The sequence below is a fragment of the Pyxicephalus adspersus genome, chromosome 4, assembly GCF_032062135.1.
Source record: "Pyxicephalus adspersus chromosome 4, UCB_Pads_2.0, whole genome shotgun sequence".
NCBI classification, from domain to species: Eukaryota; Metazoa; Chordata; class Amphibia; order Anura; family Pyxicephalidae; genus Pyxicephalus; species Pyxicephalus adspersus.
The window spans coordinates 137,883,726-137,900,706 of record NC_092861.1 but is presented as its reverse complement, the minus strand read 5'-3'; the positions used below and the strand labels follow the sequence as shown (position 1 = coordinate 137,900,706).

At 41.3% G+C, this 16,981-nt stretch overlaps 1 protein-coding gene across 1 annotated transcript in view; it reads left to right on the top strand.

Annotated features, from left to right (window-relative positions):
• Positions 1–525: 525 nt before the first annotated feature.
• The window catches only part of CAMKMT (calmodulin-lysine N-methyltransferase), a 237,781-nt gene continuing 221,325 nt past the window's right edge, over positions 526–16,981 (top strand). Inside the window, exons 1-3 of the mRNA XM_072409769.1 lie at positions 526–750; positions 5,675–5,850; positions 11,961–12,025. Of these exons, the coding sequence (XP_072265870.1) occupies positions 610–750; positions 5,675–5,850; positions 11,961–12,025 (382 nt within the window). The 5' untranslated portion in view covers positions 526–609. The remainder of the gene's footprint in view (positions 751–5,674; positions 5,851–11,960; positions 12,026–16,981) is intronic.

The window sequence follows — 16,981 nt, the reverse complement described above, 5'->3', positions numbered from 1 at the left end:
TCTCCTCCTATTGTGTGTCACTTCCCCCACCTCCGAGATTGTAAGCTCTTCAGGGCAGGGTCCTCTCCTCCTCCTGTGTCATTCTCTGTATCTGTTATTTGTAACCATAATCTAATGTACAGCACTGCATAATATGTTGGCGCTATAAAAATACTGTTTATTAATAATATTAATAATAACAACAACCATGCACGGGGCAAATACTCAAAGGTATGGAAGACACCTGGCTACCATTACAGCCAGGTATTAAACATTGCCAGACTGGAAGATACATGAAACTTCATTGGGGTATATAAAACCTGGCCAGCTACACCTATGCCCTACATCTGCACCCCGACCTTATGCAGGAAGCCCCCCGGTCACAACCGGTACCGCTAGCGCTCCGCCGCTAAACACAACACGTGCGTAAGTCACCTGGCGCACAACTATGACGTTCCACCGCGCCCAGCTTTCATCTTCCGGAAAGAATGAATGCTAGACATGTGATTGGTTGATGGGAGCAAGGGGCGCGGCCTAGACCGGCTCGCGTGTTATTTGTTTCGGAAAAGGCTAAGGATAATTTGACAGGCGGGCGGGCAGAATTAAAAACAAAAGTCGTTGTCGGGTGACATGGAGGGTGAGAGGGAGGATGGAGGGGACCGGCTGCATGCTGAACAGAGCTGCACAGACACCAGGCGGAGTGCAGAGGAGAATGCTGCTACTAAAGTCAGAGCAGGTGCTGCAAGAGCCCGCTGGAGGCTGCTGGGACAGGTGAGACTTATGGGGCAACTCAGACCTGTGGGTGAGAGGACCAGAGGGCAACTTGGACTTGAAACTGGGGGGGCAGGAGAAAAAAGTGTCCCCATAGGAAAGAGGGGTGGGGGCATCTCGCGGACCTGTGTCTGACAGCCCAAGAGGGTATCCCACGGACCTGTGGCTGGGAGCCCAAGGGGTAATTTCCCAAGAGTGCATCTCCCAGACCTGTGCCTGAGGGCCCAAGGGGGCAACTCGAGTACCTGTGGCTGGGAGCCCAAGGGGGAATTTCCCAAGGGGCATCTCACAGACCTGTGTCTCAGAGCCCAAGGGGGAATTTCCCAAGAGGGCATCTCACGGACCTGTGTCTGACAGCCCAAGAGGGCATCTTGCGTACCTGTGGCTGGGAGCCCAAGGGGGCATCTCACAGACCTGTGTCTGACAGCCCAAGGGGGCATCTTGCGGACCTGTGTCTGAGAGCCCAAGGGGGCAACTCGTGTACCTGTGGCTGGGGGCCCAAGGGGGCATCTCGTGTACCTGTCTCTGAGAGCCCAAAGGGGAATTTCCCAAGGGGGCATCTCATGGACCTGTGTCTGAGAGCCCAAGGGGGCATCTCGCGGACCTGTGTCTGAGTTCCCAAAAGGGCATCTCGCGGACCTGTGTCTGACAGCCCAAGGGGGCATCTCGCAAACCTGTGTCTGAGAGCCCAAGGGGGAATTTCCCAAGGGGGCATCTCGTGGACCTGTGTCTGAGAGCCCAAGGGGACATCTCACGGACCTGTGTCTGAGGGCCCAAAAGGGCATCTCGCGGACCTTGGTCTGACAGCCCAAGGGGGCAACTCGCGTACCTATGGCTGGGAGCTCAAGGGGGCATCTCGCGGACCTGTGTCTTAGGGCCCAAGGGGGAATTTACCAAGGGGGCATCTCGAGGACCCGTGGCTGGGAGCCCGAGGGGGCAACTCATACCTGTGTCTAAGAGCCCAAGGGGGAATCTCACGGACCTGTGGCTGGGAGCCCAGGGGGACAACCTACACATTTTCAGTACCCATGCCACTGATCTTCAGGACAAATGTTGGCTAAAAACCCTTCAGCCTTATTCTGGGGGCCCACAATGGAGCCTGTTGATAGGATGGGCTAAATGTTGACTTTTTTTCCTACGTGTCACCATAGGACCCCCTGGGCCTTCTTCATGTTTGGTGCTGATTTTGAACAGACAGCCCCCGGTGTTACCATTACTATTGGGCTCTGAACCCAGAATTACACCTCTGTTTCCACTCAGCGTCATATTACTGCAATGACTGGATTGGAAATATAAAATGTAATCAGGGAGGATCTTTATTGCAGAGGATGCAGGCAATGTCTCTTCTGCATAAAACAAACTCGTGTACACAATCTTCTGTATAATGTGCACTGATCTGCTCATGTACAGCTCATTCTATCATCCCGGCATAGCTGACTTCCTGACTGTTGAACTTCCATGCACAATCGAGTAAGTCATAGAGTTCCAACCTGGACAATCATAAGAGCGGAAGACCCTGAACCTGGAAGAGGAGAGGTGAGGGAGCGAGGAGAGGTGAGTTTAGTTAAAAATAATTGTGAACAGGCAGGTAAGTTTATTGTTTTGCAGAAGAGACTTCGACTCTCCTCACTGCAATAGAGAACTGGTCTATTTTCAATTTTCATATTTTTAGAATGCCCCCCTACACATCACCAGATCATTGATATCAATAAACTGATCTGAGAGTCACAAATTGCTCATTGCACAATGCAACCCCAATCACATAATCCAGAATCTCAATCAACAGAATACAGATTTAATACATTGTAATCATTTGCTTGAATTGAAATAAAAATGAATTCCCTTGCATGTGACTGATGCAGATTCATGGCCAGGGGTTGTTTTATATTGAAATGCAAAATTATTTGAAACTAAATTCTGCTTTTAAAGTTTGTTTCTTGCCAATGAAACGCACTAGTCAGTCCCTGTGTATTCTAGGTGTCTGTGCAGAGTTGCACTTTATTCACATAGCGCTCACATCTTCTGTATCTGTTACCATAGTTCTGTGCTATTGGTGAAGTTGGAGGAGATTGTAGAGGTGTATGAAAGGGGGGTGGTTGGCATTTCCACCAATGTATCTAATTGTAACCTATAAATTGAAAAGAAGTGAAAAACTAAAAGTTTAAAGGACAGGGCTGGGGGAGCTGAGGATCGGCTACATGATACTAGATGTCCTCCAGCCATGAAATTAAGGGGGCTCTACCTGACTTGTTGCAGATTCTAATGCTCATAGTGAGAAAACCAAAGTGTGCAGTAACATCACAGTCAGCAATTTCAGTGCAGGAGATGAGGCTGTACAGCTATGTATGACTGAAGGCAAGGCTGGAGTTCAGCTTCAAGTTATTGCTTTTCATGCAGGCGGGCAGCATCTAGGGCATAAGGATGGGATGTGGACATAGAAGTACTCTACTCCAGGATGTTTAACCCACATTGCAATGTTGAAGATCAGGGACACTATATGGGGTTAGAGCCCTTTCACACTTGCGGTGTACAACTGTGCAGGTGGCAGCTTTCCGGCCACACAGAAGCAGTTTTCTGCAGCAACCTGCACCCAATATTCACCCATGGCCACAGCAAAAATCTTCAGCCTCATGGCCTAAAGTGCAGCTGTAGCTGCCTGCAAAATATGATTCCCAACCTCTCCCATTCATTTCATTGAAGTGGTTAGGACCACAGTTAGGCCTGTGGCAGAACGCTGTGGCCCCACTGGGGGTCTGAAATGCCGCTTGGTTGTCTGTTCACTGATGTTCTCTGGAGCTGCATACCCAGCCAGTGTTCAACCCAGAAATTTTTTAAAGCCTGGTGAAAATAAATTGTAGGCTTGTGGCAGCCCCTGTATTGTCACTCAAAACTTCAGTAACCACCTAAAAACAGCCGGGTGGTTACTGAAAAGTGTTGGGTGGTGCGCCCAGCTAAAAGGGCCATGGGAGAACACTGCCCAGCTCATAGATGGTGGCCAAATAAACCCAGCAATCCCTGCTTCCCTTGTACATGCTGGGAATGAATAAACTCTCCCACATCTGTGGGATGGCCAAGAATCTTTTCGAGGAAGAAGAAAAGAAGGAAGATGGCGGCTCTATGCGATGGAACAGGAATTGGTGAGTCACGCGGATTTAGTTCTGCTTTATGTAAAAAAAGAAATGGGGTGAATCTCCTGACGGGAATGCAGACATCGGTAAAAACAAAAATTGACAAAGTCCCCAACCCTTTCCTTTATCCAAATATTTTATAAAAATTGCCCTTCCATATCTGTTAATAATGACTTGGTGTTATGTTTTGCTGCGGATGTTGAGCAGGCTGTTACTCCCCGGTATAAAAGGCATGGAACAAGCAGCTCAGATCTATAAGTACAATGTGTGTGTTTTTTCTATCCATCTATGATTTCCCGGAGTGACTGTTTAGTATTCTGCTATATGTTGCTTTGCTCTTGGCATTGTCTGGTTTGGGTTATAGGCCATTATGCAGCACATTTGTTCACATAGCATGGAGTCGGGAGAGAATCGTGTCATAATGGCTTCTTAATGTGCCTTTTCAATTCATACTCTGCAGCCGCTGATGGAAAAGCTCAATGATCATTCCTGTGTAAATGTAAGATGCAGAAACCGGTCCTGTTGATCTCAAGTAGCATTAGATAAAGAAGCTGTAAGTGGATATGTTACTTTATATTATAGTTATTGTATCACTGAGGTCTGTGCTTTTATGAACTCAGTACAGACTGATTTCTACAAATGTTGCAGTAATACATGTTTGCTATTCTTTAAATTAAAGCCTGTATAATCTTTGGGTATTGGAGGCCAGAATGTTAAAGTCTACCTGTTATCTATAGATATAGGGCCTGATTTATTAAAACTCTCCAAGGCTAGAGAAGATAGATTTTCATCATTGAAGCTGGGTGATCCAGCAAACCTGAAATGGAATAGATTTCCTAAAAGTCATTTGCTACTTGTTGGCAAATGTTTTCAGTCCTGGACCAGATTCATTCCAGGTTTGCTGGATCACCCAGCTTCACTGATGAAAGTATATCTTCTCCAGCCTGGGAGAGCTTTATTAAATCAGGACCGTAGTCTCCCATGAGAGGCACCTCTTTTGGAATTTTTGACCTGTGTGTGCATTCTAGGTCTGTAACTCTAAATGCACAGAAGCTATTGGCTTAGCCAGAAAGCCATTAAAATAGAATGATCATAAAAATTGTAAAATAAAACACCTAGAGGTTGAAAACTGTCTATCCCTCTGTGATCCTGACTCAGTTCTGTGCCATCCAGTCTTCATTCTTTGTTCCAGTTTGGGATGGACACTGAGCGCCATCATCTTCTTTTCCGTCTTTTTTTCCTATGTCACCCAGTCTTACACTGCACATTTGTGAGATCAGGTGACATGCAAAGAATGCCCATCTTCCTGCGCACTGAAACATTCCCTGGTGGAAAATCAATCACTGCAATTGAAACATACGGACCTGGAAGATTCTTCACCACATATATAATTATTATATATAGTGTTCTTCCCAGCCTTTGTTATCCTGGCGCACCACCCGACACTTTTCAGTAACTACCCGGCTGTTTTTGGGTGATTACTGAAGAGTTGGGTCACAATACAGGGGTTGCCACCCACCTACAATTTCCTTCCACCCAGCTTAAAACAATTTCTGGGTTGAACACTGTATAGTAAATGTCAGATTTACTTTTTATTATTAATATTATTATTAGACAGTATTTATATAGCGCCATTATAACTTTCCCTCAAAGGAGCTCACAATGTAATGTCCCTACTATACTTCTTCTATTTACTTCTTTTTAAATAGACCTTTGTTTCCTGAAAGATAATGGATATAAACTAAACACTTTCTTTTCTTTCATATCCTTACATTTTTTTTCTTTCTTTTAACTAGGCACTAAGAAAGAAACCCGTACAAGAAGAGAACATTCAGAAAGTGTCCGTTAGAAGGTTTAATTCTTTTCAACTTTTCTCAGTAAGTCAATTAATGACAGAGAAGACTGAAAATGACCAGTACACCTGGCTCCAATACAGAAGTATATTTTACCCGGAATACAGCATCTGTTTAAGGTAATCAATGGTTTTGTCAACTTGTTATTGCTTGGGTATCTCTGGGCATGGGACTGGGTATAGATACAGGACCTTTCCAACCTTTCTCAACTTTTTTACCATTGAAATAACTTTCAGGATCTCTTTAGGGAACCCTGCTACATTTTCTTTCTCCACAGCTCACAGTATATTGGCATAGTGGTCATTGGATGAATGCCTCTTACATTGCTGGCTATTGGGAAGAATGTGACCCTTACAGTAGCCTAAAGATCATTGGTGTCACCTAAACTGACCTGAGAGGCACAAATTACTCATTGCTTCAAGCGTACCTAAGCTCAGAATTTTCACTTTACATAAAAAGTTAGACAACTCTTTTGTTTAAGGTAAAAATTCTGTTTGTGTTTTATTTTTAAGTGCTACACCCTAAAAAAAAAAAAAAAAAAAAGGGTGCAGCAATGTCCCCTTAAGTCTCGATAACTTAGGCAATCAAGAATGAATGGGGGCGCAAAGCGTTCTGGGATACCTACGTCCCGCATCCCCAGATGCTCTTGACTGCTCCTTCTACGCATGTCCGAGAATCTTTAAAATGATGTGGCAATGCTTCATGTGACAGTGCTGCACCATGAATTAACATCATTGTTTGCAAAAAGATTAACATCAGCTATTAGCCATCAGCTATTATTACTTTATAATTTTATATATATAATTTTTTTTTTTTTGACTGGAAGGGTCCTCTTATTGTTTTATAGTAAATATTTATGTAACAGGTTACACAAAAAGAATAATATTGGTCCTTCATTTGCTCTTTCATAGACGGGGGTGACTGTCATCATGGTATAAGCCACTCACATCCAACACTCTGGTTTAAGTACATAGTACAGCACATTCATTGTAATTGCCATAAGGCTGTTAATAGGTCTAAATCAACAATATGAAAAGCTTTTATTGTCTTCTGTACAGTGATTATGAAAGTTATAGACATTGAACATTTTTTTTGTGATTTTTAGATCATTTATTTTTATATATCACTTTTTATATCTGCATTTGCATTAAATCTTTGTTTTTCCTGACCCTGAGACCATTTTCCTGCACTTCAAAAAAGGAGCATTAGGTCAAGAGCAGCAGGGTAGAGATTCAGCAGTTGCCATGGCAAAAAAAACGTTCGCTGCCGGAAGAATGCAATCTTTTCACAATACTACCACTGCACAAATGTGCAAACATAGGACGTGGGCATCCACCCTTTTCACATCAACTTCAGAGCGCGTATGAGCCATAGGACTTTGATACATGTGGAATGGAGAATAGCGGCAGTTGTTCCGTGTTAAACTTTACAGTCCCTGACCTGATTTTGTTTCAACCATCGCCTGCACTTCCCATGTCTGCACAGAAATGTCTTTATGTCTAATGTTCATTATTTTTATGGAAAATGTTTACAAATTGTCCTTGTGCTGTTCCTGGTTTCCCACCTTTTATTAGGTATTCGCTGATTGTGAAAAGGCAGTGCAATATAAAATGAATGCTATAGGTTTCCAAACATTTAATACTGTTGTGGTAGTCCTTTTATTGGAAAGCCACCTCTATGATCTCTATGATATTTTTGAGTACATTTAGTAGCTTCTTGTCTACAAGGATACAGGGGTATATCACAATTTAAACAGAATGTGCTTAAATAATAAAATTTTGCAAGCGGAGTTGGTAGTTGCAGAAGGGATAGATAATTTCCCTTCTTTATAAAGAATAAACCTAATTACTTGGCTTAAAGTTTTTCATTTTACACTTCGTTTTACACTTTCAAGCAGTCCTGGCCTCCCAATAAACAATTAGGATGGTGTCACCTATAGGTTTATGGTATGAGATAAATGTGGGGTTTAGAAGTGAGATCCTTCTTGCTTTAAATACTTGCCAAATACTTCTTGCTTTAAATTGTAAGCCTTCTGTGTGTTGCCTCTTGTACTTTTCTCTGCTGCATTACACCCCCTCTAGTGGTTAAAGTTCAGAATGAAATATGCACACACTTTATTTAACACGATAGTTTGAACTTTCTGGGAACTATTTTTAACTTCACCTCTAAGTCATAAGCTTGTCTGGAATCTGTTCATTGGAAATGCCAGACAGATTGCATCTGTGCTGGCCACACTTGGCGCAGAGGGGAGTTACATCAAATGACATAACCCTAACTGTTTAAAGTGAACCGGTCACAATTGGGATCTAAGTATGTAGTCATTATATACGGGTAGTCCCCGGGTTACATACAAGATATGGACTGTAGATTTGTTCTTAAGTTGAATTTGTATGTAAGTGGGAACAAGCACATTATTTTAATAAATGCATGCTCAATATATTATTAGGCAGCATGGTGTCAGTTACTGTATAAAATCCTCACTGTAAGCTAATCACAAAAAACAAAGAAAAAAAAAAAACAAACTTTATGGAGCCTAGACATTCATTAACGTCTGGAGCAAGCTGTGCTTTGATATGCAAAAAGAAAAAACTGCAGTTTGTCTTGGTCATTAAAGAGTTGCAAGAGGCTGCAGAAAGAGCTCAGTCCTTAAGATCATCCACAACCTCAGCTGTGTTTAGCAAAAGATTTCTTCTGCAAGTCATGCAAACCGCCCTCCGCCTTGTATCAAACCTCTGTCCCACACAGGAACCAGCAGAGAAGCCCTGTTCGTATCTAGGAGTCGTCCGTATGTTGAATGTCCATAACCCAGGGACTACCTGTATGTAGTCATTATTTACCATATATAGGAATGTTTATCTATACAATAGATTAGAATGTCTTTATTTAGCTTTACATACTCTGCTCTAGGGCAGATTCCCACCTGCCTTGGGATTGAGCGATCCTATGCGGCTCCCAGCATCTGGCAGCTCAGTCACTTGCACTGCAGCACTGGTTCTTATAAAACCAGCATCGGCACACTTGACAGCGGGCATTGAGTGGCACTGATCACTGCCGCCTTCATTCCTTCTCTATGGGGCCACTGCTTGGAGAAACATGCATGAGAAACATGCATCCTAGCATGACGAAACTGTACTTGCACCACAACCTCATGGCCAGTGTAACCAAAGCCTTGGGATCTTAAGTGGCTGCTGTTTCTCCATTTCAACTAAGCTCCTGCTGACTGCACACACCCTTAGGCTCAATTCACAAAACGAACACACCAGAATAAATATGCTTTTGAAAATAAAAAAAGTCACAGGAGACAGCATATAGCTGTCTGCTCTCCTTTATGTTGTATTCTTCCATCTTCCATTCACAAAGCTCTTTCTCTGGATCCCCATGCATGATTGAAGATGAGACAGTCATTTCTTTTTGACAGGTCACATGACCATGACTATCACAGCACTTCCTCTTTTCCATCAAAAAACTCTTTGGAGTGCTGATTTTTTTTGTTTTGTGGAAAAGTTATTAAGCTATATCTGTGTTTTCTAAATGTGTATACATATGTTTTATAATTGAACCCCTAATTTCAATAAGTCTTAAAAGTTATGAAGAAGAAGAAAATGATCCCTAGCCCTTTGATAAAGCTGCATGAATTGAGCCTGCTGTCTCCTGATCACAGATACAATTGTCATTCACAGCATGCATGTGTTAAAATGCTTTCATTTTCATGTGTTAAGGAGGGTTCCATCGGGCAGCCTTTCATTACAATGCACCATATTGACCATTTGTACTTATACATTGTGGGATGCCATGGTACAGGTTCCTTCACTGCCTGCATTTTGGGTCTACAGAAGATGAAGGTTTTTAGGGCCCAATGAATTGAAGATACAAATGAAGACATGGAGGCCGGGGCCTAACACGTAACCTCCTTGATACCATTCCTAAGGTTAATCCCTAAAATCTACCATTCCCAGTAGCAGACATCAAAAGTTCAAGTCTGCTAATTACAAGCCTATAGATCTCTGATTTTCTGTAACCGTTGAATGTTGGCTGATGGACCTCCCATGTGGTGGTGGCAACCTCATGGTTTTGTTGCCACTTGGCAGTCAGTAGCATGACACCAAAGTTTTTTTTCAGCTATCTGTAAGGGGACATTTTTTGCACTGACCACCAATGTAAGGTGTATTTGTTTTCTATTGAGCTCTTATGATTTTAATAGGGGTTCCTCAAAACCTGAATATTTTAAGGGTTTCTCAGTGGTAAAAGGGTTGAGAAAGGCTGCTCTTGTGTAAGCTCCATGATGTTTAGAGTTTAAACAGGATTAATGCACCCTTGATTTAAATGGAGAAGGTCACATGAACCTCTAATAAGTGGAAACATTGGCTATTTCCAAGGACTTTAAGGACAGCACGGTGGCTCAGTGGTTAGCACTAGCCTTTGCAGTGCTAGGTCCCAAGGTCAAATTTCATCCTGGAAACTATATGCATGGTATTTGCAGGTTCTCCTTGTGTTTGTGTGGGTTTCCTCCAGGTATTCCGGTTTCTTCCCACATTCCAAAAACATGCAGTTAGGTTAATTGGCTTCTCCCCAAATTGACCTTAGACTGTATTAAAGACATATGACTATGGTAGGTTGTGTATAACTATTAGATTTGGAGCCCCTTTGAGGGACAACTAGTGACATGACTATGGACTTTGTAACATGCTGTGTAATATGTCGGTGATATAAATACTGTGTAGCAGTACTTTGAAAGACAAATGTTGCACATACAGTAGGAAAGCCATAAAGACCTGAATGGCCAATATTGCTGCCCAACACACTTGTGTTTTGAACGCTGTCGTTCCTGAGAATTCCAGGCGGATTATAAGGATCCTAGGGATTTAGGTGCACTTTCACTATGCCTGAAAAAATACATTTAGAGGGCACCTAGAATATGGACATCAAACCATTTGCATATGATTAACAAGCAAAAGTTCAGTCTCCATTGACTTCCGTCTCACTTTAAACATTGACATTTGAGGGGCTTTCATGTTTTGAAGCCACTAAAACACACTCGCATAGTTTGCCATTGAAAGCAGTTGGGTAGTTTGTATGGGGCAGTATCCACGATTACTTCTGCATTGCATTGCATTGCTATAATTTTAATGTGGCATGCTGCAATGAAATTTATTCAAGCTACCAGGTATGTTCTCCGACAATGCATTTAGCATGATCAGTTAACAAACACTAATACATTTCCTTGTATCATTTTGTGTGCCTGTGTTATAAACCTTTAGAACTGATCACGCCAAAATTCTTATAGATACAGTGATGAATAAGGGCTAGTATAAAGTGCTTTTACTACTTGTTGAGTATTTTTAAATACATTAGTGTGCATGATCTGTGCACAGGTTCTATTTATGAAGAATGCATAACTGTTTTTTTTCTATTTATTTTTTATTTCTTTTTGACATGGTCACTTTTTTTAAAAGCCCATCTGCAGTCTGAAGTGACTGCACACCATATTTACCTCTTGATTGCTGACATTGGTTGTCTTTCAACCCAGAAGGCTGGTAACATCTGGGGTTCTATTTATAAAACAGGAAATCTGACATTCCCTCATGGGTTCATGTGTTTCAATAGCATTAATGATTTCCACCAGGGAATGTTTGAGGGAATATCAGATTCCCTCTTTTTTTAAGTAGAGCCCCTAGTGTTGGAAATGGCATTCTGTGGTGTATAGCTCCGAATTAAATGACTTTCATAGCAAAAGGTTCTTTTATATTTTTAAGAAAATTGCTGCTTTCTTTTTAATTTTAACGTTCCTGGAGTTCTACTTTAAAGGTGAATAATCAGCACAACATAAGGCAGATTCATAAAAACTAAGGCCTCAAGGCCTGATTAATGAAAGCTCTCCAAGGCTGGGCAGGATACACTGTCATCGGTGAAGCTGGGTGTTCCAGCAAACCTGGAATGTATTTATTCAAAGTAGTTTGCTAGCAAATATTTGGAATCCCGGACCAGATCCATTTCAGATTTGCTGGATCACCCAGCTTCACTGATGAAAGTGTATCCTCTCCAGTCTGGGAGAGCTTTAATAAATCATGCACTCAATGTACAGGTGAAAAAAAAGGTGTCATAATTTGGCAATAGCAGGTACATTTGTAGGAAAGTCATCTTTTCTTTGTGACTTGCATTAAAATGCCATTAGCACCACCGCGCAAGCAAAAATTAAAAATGAGTAATTCCATTCAATATTTCATTTCAGGCAAAGCACAGGAGCTCTAAATGTTTCTGACATCCTGACAAGTTTTGACAATACCGGAAATGTGTGTAAGTTGCGTTTTCATTGTTAAGTTTAAACCCCTTGCATTGTTTTCACGTGACGCCGATTTCCATAACAAAAGTGTGAAAATTGTTGTGATATTTTGACGATATTTAATTGTTTTCCAGTGCAGCAGGCACTGCGGGCTCATGTAATCCAGGCTCTTTCAGTCAGCAATTATGAATGATCTGCATACGTTTTGACAGGCTTCGTAACTGCGAGGGGAAGGCAGCTGGTACATTCAAATAGATTAGGCCGCATAAAGCCTTATGGAATGAGAAGCTAAAGCCTGCTAACTGAATACACTCAAAACAGTTTGTACGCCTGGGGGCGAAAGCTTTATGAATGGCAAAATTATCTACGAGGTCATATAAGAGACAGATGTGCTAAGCTTTGTATAAATATGTCTACGTTATAACCGTGTTCCTCAAAACTAGGGGAATTCCTTGCTTTGAGGAGAGGAACTGATTGTGACCCCAGCAAAATGTGGGAAGAATGACAGCGACACGGCAACAAATAATAAAGGCTTAGTACGACTTATCTCCTGTAATTATTTAGCACATTTCAGCATGTGTGCCAAACCGGCTCATTCATCAACCCTTTGACTGCTTAAGGAAGACGCTAAATGTCATGGCTGTCCCTCCAGGGTCTCTGATACGTAATATTTCAGTGCAATCAAAAGGGTTAAAAACGTATGAAGCTGCCTGATCCTCCTATAAAAAAATATACACATAGCTGTCATTTTCTTTATCTGTTTTTAATATTAAAGAGAAGAATTAGATAAAAAAAATCAGGATAAATAATTAATTAAAAACTCTTTTAATGGGGCTACTTTTAGATTGTAAGCTTTACTGGGTAGGATCGTCTTCCCCTCCTGTGTCATTGGTTGTGCTTGTCATGTATGCAGATTTGTTAACTACTACCCCTATTTATTGTTCAGCGCTGAATAATCAGTGTTCAACCCAGACATTTTTTTAAGATGGGTGGGATAAAATTGTAGGTGGGTGGCAGCCCCTGTATGGTGACCCAACCCTTCAGCAACCACCCAAAAACAGGCAGGTGGTTACTGAAAAGTGCCGGGGGGTGAGCCCAAGGCTGGGGGGAACACTGAATATGCTGGTGCTTTTTTAAATAAAGATGAATAATAATATAACTCTTGCACTGCAGTAGTTATAGGCTTGTTTATGTGTAGGGGAGGTGTAAAGAGCAAGGTGACTTTCAGGCCCTTTCTGCATGCTACCTGGCCCCCTGCACCCTCTTCCATACACTGCTCTGTTCTGACGTCATTCATTACAGTGCAGACCAAAAAGTCCTGCATGGTAAGCATTACCGCTGAGGACCCCCCCCCCCCCACAGCTCAAAGCTCGGTAGGTCAGATAGCGCCCAGAAGAATGGGGGATAAGGTTAGTAAACTTGTTTTCTATTTCTCGGGAAGCACGGTGGCTCAGTGGTTAGCACTCTGGCCTTTGCAGCGGCAGGTCCCAGGTTTTTTTAATCTCGGCCAGGACTCTATCTACATGGAGTTTGCAGGTTCTCCTTGTGTTTAGTTGGGTTTCCTCCCACATTCCAAAAACATGCATTTAGGATTAATCGACTTCCCCCCAAAGTTTCCCTAGACTGTGGTAATGACATATGACTATGGTAGGGACATCAGATTGTGAGCCCCTTCGAGGGGATAGTTAGTGACATAACTATGGACTTGTACAGCGTAATATGTTGGCGCTATATAAATACTGTGTAATAATAGTTTCTCCCCACAACAAATATAATAAAGCATTTAACCCTTACAATGCTGATACAGGCTTACTGCAACAGGCAGATCTTAGAGCTTTAACTAAAATTTTAGAGTTTGCCAATTATTTATTTATTTTAATTGCTTAGATAGGCTTAGGCTTACCTTTAATTTCCACTGCAGTTTTTACACAAAATGCACATTTACACATATGTGTTTTTTTTTTATAGAAAATCTTGCAATTATGTTGAAAATAATTTTACTTGTAAATTTCTTACTATTTTTTCAAACTTTTTTTATTTTGTGCACAAAACAAACCAGCAGTTCATCTTTTATTTGAATAAGTTCTGTGCAGAAATATATGGTTTTCCAAAATGTCAAGGCAGTAATGTGAAAAATGGAAACAAAATTAAAAATTGGGTTACTACACATCAGCAAAAGGGTTAAAAGAAAGCTGCAATGTTTGAAAACTGCTATTGCAAACATCTTGGTAGAAATGTTTGAGTCACTGTGTTGATGATATGATGGATGATACATTACTCTGTATATACAGGTATCTGTACGGCAGCCAGACAGCTATCAGTTTCAGCTTACAGCCTCCCTAACTTCACATTTCCTTTAGAAACTTTGTTTCCCAAACTTGACTCCAATTCTCACCATTTATTTCAGTTATTTGCATTGTTATAGGACAGAGACTCTGACTATGTCTATGTAAGATTATCTGCACAGTAAGCACTGCTGGTGGCACTGCAAGACAAGTTTGGGAAACACCACACTGAAATATCAGACATTGGGCCTGATTTATTAAAGCTCTCCAAGGCTAGAGAGGATACACTTTCATCAGTGAAGCTGGGTGATCTAGCAAACCTGGAATGGATTTGGTTCAGGATTCAAAACCTTTGCTAGCAAATAGCAAATTACTTGAAGAAAATCCTTTCCAGGTTTGCTGGATAACCCAGCTTTACTGATGAAAGTGTATCCTCTCCAGCCATGGAGAGCTTTAATAAATCAGGCCTATTCTGTCAATATAACAGAATTTATCCCAGTGCCTGTGTGGCAGTCAAAACAAGTTTGCATCCTGGGTTCTCCTGTTTGTGTTACAGGGCTGGCTATATATGACTAGAATTAAATTTATCATTCAGTTCCCAATTTGTTATAGTGCTAATCTTGTCACCTGGCCAGTGTTTTACAGGTCTAGCTGGCATAATCTTTTGCCAGTGTCCGTTGGAAAAGTCTAGATTTTGGTTTAGTTGAAAGAGTTTTTATTTTTACAGAAATGTAAGGAGCATCTAAATGGTACTAACAATTACACCTAAGCCATATATTTACACTCATAGCATCCCCCACTTTTACAATTACACCTGTATAAATTACTCAATGGTGGGTCTGGGCTGCCTCTGACTTCTGCCATAGTGTTGGGCTAGGATTTGGGGGGACATTTGTATGGTTCCTTTTCAAGAGATTGAAAGAGCAACCATCATTTAGGTTTATATTTCTCAACCAGGGTTCCTTAAGACGTATCTAGAGATTCCTGGAACAAAAAGCAGTTTCTGCCTCTCAGGTCAGTTTAACTGACACCAATGATCTGTTTGGTTATCTGTAAGGGTGACATTCTTCCCACTGGCCAGCAATGTAAGAGGTATTCCTTTTACTAACCACCGCACTAATGTACGGTGAGCTGTGGAGATAGTAATTATAGCAGGGGTTCCCTAGGACCTGAACGTTATTTTGAGGGTTGTCCCAGAGCTGTATTGCTCTATCTTTAACACTTATTCCCCAACTCCCATGTTGTAGTTCATATTTGGACCCAATAGACCTTTTCAAAGCAACTCGGACTCTTACATTTCAGGAGACCAGTGGTCCAACAACCTCACATATCCCATGCTATTCACACACAGGAGGGGAATGTATTTGGCGACTTGTTGCCATTCAGTAGTCAGGTCAGATAAAGTGTGGTCCAAGGCTAAGCCTGGATAACTTGAAAGTATGGTATGCTTTTAAAGAGGATCAGCCACATAGAAAGGATTATGCAATAATCAGAATATTAATCATTAAAATGCCTGTTCACATTTACAAAAATATCAGCTCTATTCCTAGTTCTTTCAAAACATTTAGGTAAGCAACCTCCCATCAACATTTCCCTGCACGTTTGTATTTTGGGGATTTGAAATCTTGTACCCCTCCTGTTGTAGTTGCATTGGACAAGCCTTAGACATCAGTGCCAAAAAACATGCAGTTAGATTAATTGGCTTCCCCCCAAAATTGACCTTATTGAGTATATTAAAAGACATGACTATGGTAGTACATTAGTTTGTGAGCCCTATTAAGGGACAGCTAGTGACATGACTATGGACTTTGTACAGCGCTGCGTAATATGTTGGCACTATATAAATACTGGATAATAATAATAATAATTATATGCTGAAATCCATAAACAATTACCTTTGCAATAAGAGCGAGAACAGCAGAGGGCGCTACCGTCACAGCTCCCGGATCATCCCAGCCAACACTTGTAGAGAGATGTTGGGAAAAATCTGGGCTTTGTTTTCCAGATTGTGATTCATATATTGTTTCATGTTGTCATTGTTTATGGTGGATGTACAAAGCGCCTATTGTGTTTTTTTTTTTCTTTTTATTTAACATTTTCTGAAAAAAATGACAGTAGAAAAATAAGTGAGAAGGGGGTTGAAAACAGCATGATGTACAAGGTAATTCAATCTGTCTGCTGTGTGTTTTATATAATAACAGCTATGTGATAAAAGTAAAAATCGTTTTGGTTTTTCAGTGCAGGTACGGCTCTTGGAACTCTTGTAAAGAAGAACTCTGATCCTGATAAATACTTTTCTGTAGGTCAAAGATCTTTTGATAAAAGCTTTAGTTTAGGCCTTTAATAGTTGTTAAGCAGGGTAGGTGACCTTCTGAACATGCCAGAATTATATTTAAGGAATGGGAGTACCCACACATCTTCTGGTGTTTTCAAACCTTTTCCTATGTACATTGCTGCATGTGGGTTACATTAAGAACCACATAGACAGTGAGAGATTATTATTATTATTATTAATATTAAGAAAAAGGAATTATATAGCACCAACATAATATGCAGCGCTGTACATATAGGCGTTGCAAATGGCAAACAGATACAGACAGTGACACAGGAGGAGGAGGAGAGGACCCTGCCCCGAAGAGCTTACAATCTAAGAAGTGGGAGAAGTATCACACAATAGAAGGGTTT